General features: G+C 44.1%; 1 protein-coding gene across 1 annotated transcript in view; it reads left to right on the top strand.

Moving 5' to 3' along the window:
• Nucleotides 1–10,294, top strand: part of LOC106816990 (pyruvate dehydrogenase (acetyl-transferring) kinase, mitochondrial-like) — a 43,688-nt gene that overhangs the window by 28,765 nt on the left and 4,629 nt on the right. The window contains exons 3-9 of the mRNA XM_014821635.1: nucleotides 973–1,044; nucleotides 1,496–1,559; nucleotides 2,000–2,120; nucleotides 2,336–2,422; nucleotides 2,738–2,815; nucleotides 2,953–3,029; nucleotides 3,317–3,415. Coding sequence (XP_014677121.1) covers nucleotides 973–1,044; nucleotides 1,496–1,559; nucleotides 2,000–2,120; nucleotides 2,336–2,422; nucleotides 2,738–2,815; nucleotides 2,953–3,029; nucleotides 3,317–3,415 — 598 coding nt within the window. The remainder of the gene's footprint in view (nucleotides 1–972; nucleotides 1,045–1,495; nucleotides 1,560–1,999; nucleotides 2,121–2,335; nucleotides 2,423–2,737; nucleotides 2,816–2,952; nucleotides 3,030–3,316; nucleotides 3,416–10,294) is intronic.

Genomic DNA, 10,294 nt, shown 5'->3' with positions numbered 1-10,294 from the left:
GGTCGCGTAGCCACGGCCTATAAAAAAACATAAATGTTGTAATATAGTGGTGATGGTAATAAGTGCAACATAAGTACACAACTTCAACGTAATACAATTAATTAATCAATACACAATAGCCGCGCGATGGCGCTCACGCACTGATGGTTACAAGAAGGTGGACGTTTACTGATTCATTTGGTATATCACATGTGTGGTGTTCTTTGGCGATACTTGGAATATAAGGCAACTACGTGTTTAGCTGCAGCCACGGTTTGAAACGGTATCCTAACCCTAGCGATACCGTTTCTTGGAGCTAACCCTAACCCTAACCCTAAGCCTAACCCTAACCCTAACCATATCAAATAGTTACCAGGGTACGTTCCGGTATACCGAACCGTACCCAGGGTACGTTCCGGCAGTACCCTGGGGGACATAGACCCTATGAGCCATAGCAACGGTCGATGTACACTTGTATGTTAGTTTGGACTTTGTAGTGCTGTAAAATATATGTTTTAATAATGTATTGAGGGACGATGATAATTGAACTGCCAATGGCATATATGTATGACTGGCGCTGATAGGGTCTATGTCCCCCAGGGTACTGCCGGAACGTACCCTGGTCACTATTTGATATGGTTAGGGTTAGCATTAGGGTTAGGGTTAGGGTTAGGTTTAGGATTAGGGTTAGGGAGTAGGGTTAGGGTTAGGTTTAGGATTAGGGTTAGGGAGTAGGCGTAGGCGACTCCCTAGACTCGTTAGTGGAGTAGGCGAGGTACGGTCCGGCATATTAGATAGTACCAGGGTCTGTTTCGGTATACCGGACTGTACCCAGGTTACGTTCCGGCAGTACCCCGGGGGACATAGACCCTCTATTAAAGGCACGTACCCACGCTGCTGCTACTGTAGGTAATTTATAATTGATCACAGTAAAATCCATACGAATAATATGAAATTGAATTGTCAGTGATAGTATCATCATATTAATTGCAGGTATGTTCAGAGCTTTGCCGATCTTGTCACATTCGTAAAAGTGGAAGGTGACAATGAGGATGACTTGAATCGGTAATGGTCTTAATTGGAAATTTTATCCTAAGAAAAGTTTATGAAGTACGTGTGTCTTGTCCTTGTAATAAATAATCTCCGTTATTGTGCCTACTATAATATAGTATACTATAATATATTATACTTAATGAGCGTTCGTTGCCCACTTCACACCATCTGAGACACATAAGATTCCCCCCTATAGACTGAAATTCACAGAGAACTGAACTAAATGGATGGTACCGAGGGTGGTCAGTATTAAGAGATTTAACTGTGGTATACTTTTTTTTTTGACATGTTGACGTTTTGACGTCATAAAAAGTAATTTTTAATGATAAATATTTTATATGAATAGCTCTAATTGTAAGTACAAACAAATAATGCCTGTATATAGCACATAGATGTGTACTGTCTACCATGTGGTGTGATTTAATTATTGCGATACTATAAGAGATTTACATTTTCAATGCAGGTTTTGTGAAACGCTAGACAGGGTGAAGGATCGGCACAGGAGCGTAGTAGAAACCATGGCTCAGGTTTGTAGTTCTTATCAGGTTAATTCTGTGTGTAGACACGTAATTGATAATTTATCTGTAGTAGACAATGTGCCCACTTTGCCACCAAGAATGTTGCTTTGTCCTACAAGTGCATACCTAACATCCAAAGTTTCCCTGTACACAGCAAACTGCATCAACATTTGGTCTGCTCTCCGATATGCGAATTTTCTTAGTTTGCATATGAGGAACAGTTTGTGGTGCTACAAGACAGTGAGGGGGGTGTTGTAGAAGACTATGAAGTGAGGAAATATTGTGGCAGGTTGTTATAGTGAGTGATAGGTTATGAAAGGTTGTGAGATTGTGCCATAAGTTATTGCAGGCTTGTAGGGGAGGTGAAAGGAACAGTGGAAACTGTTATTCATGTTGTCCTTGTGTGTGTGTTGTCGCTATATGCTCTAGGGTGCTGTGTGCGTTTACAGGGCGTTATGGAGATGCGGGATAGTCATGGCTTTGATAACACGACAGAGAACAGCATCCAGTATTTTCTGGATCGCCTCTACATGAGTCGCATAGGAATCCGGATGCTCATCAACCAACATAGTAAGTGGCGGCGAGTAGTCCGTGACCTGTTGGCGATTGCTGCTCTGATTAAACCTCACTCTGCTTCGTATGATTCAATTGCCCAATGTGACGAGTGCTCCGGAGGTGCTATACACATGCCTGCATGGCATGCAAAAGTGACTTGGATCTATGTGTTTGTTAGCTGATATAGTGGTTGGCTGATCATTTATTTATTTGCCATTGTTTTGTTTCAGGTCTATTATTTGGCAAGAACATTGTAAGCCCAAGCAAGCACATTGGCAGTATAGACCCTAGTTGTAATGTAGTTGGAGTTTTAAAAGGCAAGTCCACATATTTTAGCATTGTGATAGCAGCTCTGCTAGGTGCCATTATTATGTAAAATGTTTTTATGCTTCCATTCTTACGAAAATTGTGCAGTGCTATCAGTGCTTTATAAATATTTGTGATATCTCACTAAGGAAAAAAACTGTAGTCTTAAATGCAAAAAGTGAGTCACAGTGAAGCAGTGGCTTATGGCATAACTTAATAGTTTTAACTAGTTTAACTTTAATTAACTCAATAGTTAGTCAACTTATTATTTCTGACTGCTTTTGAAATTTTCTTACATTTTTCACATTTTTGGATTATGTTGATAGATGCATATGACAATGCAAGGTTTCTCTGTGACCAGTACTATATGGATTCACCTGATCTGGAAATTAACATGAACAATGGTTAGTAACCTCCATTACCATGTAACTCATTTGTATGCATGCTCGCGAGGGTTCAGCGATGAAAGGGATGAAAAGAGGAAGCGAAAAACTACCATGATTGAATCACATTGTATAATATTTGTTCTCTTCACTTTCAGGAAGCACCCTTCCACAAGTCATTGAAATGTGCTACGTCCCATCGCATTTGTATCACATCCTGTTTGAGCTTTTCAAAGTATGTTCTGGGTGAAAATTCAACGTAAAGTGGAAATTTTAAAACATTGTCATTGCTTCAGTGCTCAGTATTCAGTCCACACTGTCAATTGTCGATTGATATTTGAATAATGCATTTCTGTCACATGCTGTATGAGCTACTCTGAACACTGCTGTATGTGGCAGTGGCTCGAGCACACACCGAGTTAAATGGTTTTTTTAAACTTCAGTGGTTACTGCGATGTGCAATTTCATGGTTGATGTGCGTGTGTGCTTATGCCTAGAGATTGTTTTGTTCTCTCACTGCAGAACTCTATGAGAGCTGTAATGGAGTGCCATGTCGATGCTGAGAATCATCCCAGCATCAAGGCCACTGTCTGTCTTGGCACAGAAGATGTCACTATTAAGGTAGTGCTTCCAGGGTGCGAAATTAACGCGAGTCCGGAGTCAAATATCGTGACCGTACATCGAGCGGTTAAGATTTGTGCCCAACTGTTGACTGACGGACGCACGGACGGACGCACGGACATTCATGCGATTCTACAAGCTGAGCTAAAAATATTATATTTAGCCAAATTAAGTCTCATCTGTTAGCATACGCATTACTGATTACTTCAGCACAAAACATTACTACAAGTTTGTACTGTTATAGGCAACAAAACAGCAAATCAACATTAAACTTGTGCCAACAAGCTTGAGGTTCCCAAAAATGAAATATGAAAATGCTGCCACAAAATAAGTGCATGTGTGTACGTGATGCAAATAATTCTAGACTAGTACCCTATCTCGAAATGCAGAAAAGGTCGGACTCGCGTGAGTGAGAATCATGTGCTAGTGATGTTGACATATCTAAACAAATCAAGGGTGAAATGCATATCGGCACACATCATTATTGATAAAAATTATTATGTTGCTTGATGCCCTGATTTTCTGTCGGACTTCCTGATTTGACATATGCAGGAGTCCGTGTGACTCCCTGAAAATTCTGCTATACTAACTACTTCGTTCCAGAGCATGGCCTCGCGGAATTGCCGTATTTTTTCAGCAAATGTCCGAAGACAATTTGGCAGACGTGCAACAGCATGAATATTCAAAATAAGCACACGCGTTATTGTTAATATCTTTAGTTTTGAACTTCAGACTGCGGACTCCCTCATTTTGCTGCGGACTCCCTCATTTTGCTGCGGACTCCCTCTTTTTGAGGGCAGGGAGTCCTCCCTTGTTCAAAAGTTAATTTCTACCCCTGTGCTTCAATGTGTGTTTGAAGCAAGCATTTATCGTGTTATACCAACAATTTTAGGATTTACTTGACCATTCTAATACTTAATGGTACTCCTTGTGTAACACCAAGTGTGTATAGTATGTGTCATAGAGCATTCACACATCATTATCACACATAATGATGTGTGCCGATATGCATTTCACCCTTGATTTGTTTAGATATGTCAACATCACTAGCACATGATTCTCACTCTCGCGAGTCCGACCTTTCCTGCATTTCGAGATAGGGTACTAGTCTAGAATTATTTGCATCACGTACACACATGCACTTATTTTGTGGCAGCATTTTCATATTTCATTTTTGGGAACCTCAAGCTTGTTGGCACAAGTTTAATGTTGATTTGCTGTTTTGTTGCCTATAACAGTACAAACTTGTAGTAATGTTTTGTGCTGAAGTAATCAGTAATGCGTATGCTAACAGATGAGACTTAATTTGGCTAAATGTAATATTTTTAGCTCAGCTTGTAGAATCGCATGAATGTCCGTGCGTCCGTCAGTCAACAGTTGGGCACATGCAAATCTTAACCGCTCGATGTACGGTCACGATATTCGGGACGTCGGGGGGGGGGGGGATCGTAAAAAGGACTCAGCAGAGATGCCAACCGCTACGATTTATCCGTATTTTATACGAATTTCTATTCCTTTTACACAACTACGACCAGTTTGTATCAAACTACGAATTTCACTGTGATCGAAAATTTTTTGTTGTTGTCAATTATTGTCATTTTTTGTCAATTTATTGTCATTTTTGACCCCCAGAATGCAGGAAATTGCATCTCAGAATCAACAATTTTTCCGGGGGGCATGCCGGATCTCCCTAGCAAACTCGGGTCACTACGTGACCCTCGAACTACTAATGTGATGGCCAGAAACTACAGATTGCTTCAAATATGTGTTGGCATCTCTGACTCAGGATGACAAATTTGGGGGGTCAAGGGTCAAAGGTCAAGATGTGTAAACGGAGGGGGAATATTTTCCCCTCTAACTTAAGGTATAGGAGGAAATACGGAATTGCGGCACAAATCTGAACGGCTCAACCTATTCTCTTAATATTCGGTGTATAGTGTGATGGGCAGGAAACCCATCACCAGTGCGAAATTGGAGGTCACAGGTCAAAGGACAGTGGGGGAAAGGTCAGATATCAAACATTTTCTGAAGACATGGCCTAATGGACAGCGGAAATTTTTTTTTTTAGCGCTGACCTACCATTTTTATCACTATTGAAAGGACCATGAAATGTGCTTTCAACTGACGTGCGAAGAGTAAGTGTCTGATAACCTTTTGACCCTCAAGAGGAGGGTTAAACATGGATTCCTCAACTGCATCAATGACGTCACAGTGTTTTCATATTCATGGCAAATCCATAATCTATAAACCCAATAAGCCTCAATAGCCGAACGCGTAGAGCACGAGCATCACGGCTGAAAGGTCGTTGGATCGAATCCCATCTGTTTTGTAATTATTTTCCTGTTTTCTGTATTTTTTTATCTTTATCCATTTAACTATTTTTTTCCAATTAACGCAAATATTTACATGATTTTTAGCTCACCTTGACATCGTCAAGATGAGCTATTGCCATGGGGCGTCATCCGTCGTACGTCCGTCCGTCCTTCCGTCAACATTTGGCTACGTTCAACGATAACTCAGGAACCGTTTGACCCACATGTTTGAAATTGGGTATAGTTGTTACTGCTATGGGAGAGGTTTGAATGTCCTATTTTGGAGCATGCCAGTTGACGTACTTTTGAGCCACGGCAATTTTTTGGCAAAAATGGAAATTGCCATTAGTCAGTTCAGGTTCAACAGATTTTGCTCATTTTTGGTATGTGAATGAATAAGGGCTGGCCCCAAAACGTATTACAGGAGTTTTGATATTTAAAAAAAAAAAATGCAAATTAGGTAGGTTTTGGCAATTATATAGCATATTGTATAGACACGCAGATAACAGTCTGTGGTGTCACACTCGTCTGGTTCGTTCTACAAGATTTCATTGACAATATCTTTAATGCAAAATTGGTATTTCCTCTCCACCCTGCCGATAAAACGTCTATATTAGAAGCAGTCCCTCGTCGCGACGTTCGTCTCCCTGCGTTGTCTCTCATATCTTTCTCTTTCGAGCTCTTCGCTCTTGCTCTCTCTCGCCTTCGCGCTGCTCCTCTCTCGCCTCTCTCTCGCTCGATCCAGGCTCTCTCTCTCGCTGGAGATCACACACTTGCTTTTGCTCTCTTCATCTCTTCTCATCTCTCGTCTCTCTCTCTCATCTCTTTTTCTCTCTGCTCTCTACTCTCTCTGTCCCTTGCTCTCTCTTCCTGCTTCACGCTCTCGTCTCTCTCTCTTCCTCTCTCTCTCGCTCGTTCACACTCATCTGCCCTCGTTTGTCTTCTCCTCTTTATTTGTCTTTTTCTCGTCGTCTCCTCCTCTCCTCTCTCTCTTTCCTCTCTCTTCTCTCTCTCTCTTTCTCTCTCTCACTCTTTCGCGCGCTTCTCTCTCTCTCATTCTCTCTCTCCCTCTCTCTTCTCCTCCTCACGTGTTCCGCGCGCTCTGGTCTCTCTCTCTCTCTCATCTTCTCTCTCTGCTCTCTCTCTCCTTCCTCTCTCTCGCCTCTCTCTCGTCCCTCCCCTCTCTCTCTCTCTCCCTCCCTCCTCCTCCCTCTCTCTCCTCCCTCTCTCCTCTCTTCCGCTCTCTTCTCTCCCCCCAGCGCCGCGGGGGCCGGCGCCCCCGCCACCGGGGCCCCCCCCTCTGGCGCCCGTGCACGTGGCGCGCCGCGCGGGATGCCGCTGCCCGCCCCCCCGCGGAGCACGCCTGCTCGGCGCCGGGCCCGCGAGGGGGGGCGGGGCGCCGGGCAGAGGCTTTCGCCCGAGCGGGCGTTGCCGCGTCGCGGGCGCCGCCGCGGCGAGCTGCGCCCCCCGGGGCACCGTCTGGCAGGGCCCCCCGGCCCGCGGCCCTCGCCGACGGCCCGCTCCCTCCTCGCCTCCCCTCCCTCCCTCCCCTCCCCCCTCCCCGTCCCCTCGCCTCCTCTCTCTCTCTCTCTTCTCCTCTTCTCTCGCTCTCTGCTCACTCTTTCTCTCTCCTTCGCCGCTGGGGCTCCTTCTCTCTCTTCTTTCTCTCTCTCTCGTCTCTCTCTCTCTCTCTCTCTCTCTCTCAGCTCTCCTCCTCTGCTCTGCTCTGCTCTGCTCTCTCGCTCTCTCTCTCCTCTCTCTCTTCCGCTCTTTCTCTCTCCCCGGTCTCTTCCTCTCTCTCTCGTCTCTCTCTCTCTCCCTCTCTTGCCCGCTCGCTCGTCTCTCTCCCACTCTTCTCATCAATTTCTCTCTTTCTCGAGGCGGTAGCGCTGCACGGGACGAGGCTGTACGACTGATTGTCTTACAGACGTCTGTTGTCTATCAGATGATTGCTCGATGGTCTTCTAACCTAGCCAACAACGTTTCGTGGAGCTAGCAGGCGGTTAAGCGTTTTTATATTATAACTTCACATAAGATGTTTATACTATAGTATGTTTAATATTCGGGCCTGGCCACTCTGGGCAGCCCATGTTATATACTATGTAACTCGGGTACCAGCAGCGGGCCGCGATGGTAGAAAATTATGTTTTGAAAAATTGCTCTAAAAAAGCTGCTTTGTCCAGCAGCAAGCTACCTGAATATATGCTACTTGTCCTCCTGTGGAAATGCGACAAGTACGGAACATACGGATAGCCCTTATTCAAACAACGTGGGATGGTATCAGGAGCCTTCTCGGAGAAATGTTCGTTGGGATCGTTGATGAAGTTGCGCACGACGATGGCGCGTACGTTGGTAGCGCTGGACGGCTCCATCGTACGTAGTGATAGTAACACTAATTGCAAGGAGGAATAGGTAAGCACTCGTCCATGTTACGCTGACACAGCCTATCAGGTCTGACATAGATGATGGGCTGCCACCATGACCCTAATTAAGCGCAGGCAAAACGGTACACCATACTATCACCACAGACTGCATGCAGCGGCCACTGGCAGTGGCATAATTTATTAAGTTAGCATGTAACATACTGACAGGTAACAGAACTGCCATACGAAATTATACGATTTAAGGAGCAATAAACCTTTCTTGCAACCAAATGTTTAGCTTTTGAAAATTTCACTGTGACATTGTAGCCTCATACATCCAGGCATGTATAGGATTCTACTAGCAAGCCAGCCCAGGTCAATCCTTTTCTAACAGCAGCAGTATACAGTAAATAAAATCCATGTTTATAACCCTCCTCTTGCGGGTCAAGGTTTATCACGAGATGCACGTGTACTTACTTCGCATGTCAGTGGAATGCACATTTCATGGTCTGGTGTCAATAAAGCCATAAAATGCTAGGTCACCCGCTGAAACAAAAGTTTGTTTCAAATGCTTAACCGTCACAACCATGTCTCAGAAAATGTCTAAAATCTGCCACGAGTGTGTGCCCCATTGACCTTTGACGCGGAGCTGTGACTCCAATTTCGGCACATTGATGGCGTTTTTCCTACCATGATGCATATTACAACACCACGTGACTAATTCAACGCAGCCTTAGGGTCGAGGAGCGTTTTTAGATTTGTGCCGCAATTCGTGCATTTGCCTCGGCTATCTTAAGTTGAAGGAGGGAATGTTCGCGCCCTTTTTTACAGACTCTTGACCTTTGACGCTTTGATCCCCTGCTTCGACATCCCACTCGTTTTCGATTACCCCCCCACGTCCCGAATATCGGGACCGTACGTCGAGCCGTTTCAGATTTGTGCCGCAACTGTTGAACGGAGTGACGGACGCCCGCCGTCGTCATCGGACGGACGATCATGCGATTCTACAAGCTGCATCTGACTTAGTCTGTACTATGCCCGCGGTCGCTGCGCCGCAGGCTATAGCACCTTCTGGGCCATAGGATGTTTAATCTAAGCAAATGGCTCCAACTCGATGTGACCCAAAAATGTTATCCCAAAAGACGTAAAATGATCGTCGGGCTTTTTAACACTTATCTATCAACATGGACATCTCACCTATCTTTTGAACACTTCCACATTTACACCAGGTGTTTGATGCTGGTTATTCTGCCAAGTCTAGCACTGAAGAGGTCACGCGTGCACAAGTAAGCAGAGCAAGCCGCATTTGAAAACAAAACACAGCAGTAGTGCTAGACTTTCGAGCGATAACAGCATAAATACCCTGGGTGTAAAGTTTGTGGAAGTGTTCAAAAAGATAGGTGAGATTGTCCATCGTTGATAAGATAAGTGTTTAAAAAGCCGCGATCATTTTACGTTTTGGGGATAAATTTTTGGTACTCTCAGTTGGACCATTTTGCTTAGATTACATCTATGGCAGAATGTGCTTATAGCCCTGCGCGGCAGCGATCCGCGGGCTATAGTACTAGAGCTACATCTGACTTGTCAGATGAGCTAAAAGAGACACGAATGAGTGAGTGAGAGAAGTCAGTTTTAATTGAGGCAACATCATGACGTAGTACATTATAGAAACGGAAGGTATATATGGGAGAACTCCCATTATATACTCCTTAATAATTATGTGTAATTTTTACTGTGAAAATAAATGTTTGAGATGTGAGTCTGAGATGTGGGCGAGTGATGGCGTTACAACCTAAATGATCGGGCCTATTTAACGTTTTTATAACTATTCAGATTTAGGCACTGCCTAAAAGCGGAGCTCCGCGATGTTAAGTGTAAGATGAGAGCATACGCTTATTCCAGCGTAGCTGCTATATACCACGTGACAATGGTGTTTTCCCTGCCTATACACAAACTTCTTGTCAAAGGTTAATTGGTGCATGGAAGTGTTTACTTCGTATGACTTTTTCTAGGCGGTAGCACACGGTTGCCATCTGTTATACTCGCAATAATAAATTATAAACCAAAATGAATCACAATTTGTGATGGTAGATGGCGCTATACCTGCTTTGATGTTTCTTAGCGATGGCGTTCGAAATATAAATAGGTTATGCTGCGTTCCGACATGTTTTGTAAAACTTTAGCTCTAATATAGACGTTTTAAT

This window comes from Priapulus caudatus, unplaced genomic scaffold, assembly GCF_000485595.1.
Source record: "Priapulus caudatus unplaced genomic scaffold, Priapulus_caudatus-5.0.1 Scaffold1554, whole genome shotgun sequence".
NCBI lineage: Eukaryota > Metazoa > Priapulida > Priapulimorpha > Priapulimorphida > Priapulidae > Priapulus > Priapulus caudatus.
This window is presented reverse-complemented; position numbering and strand designations above follow the sequence as displayed.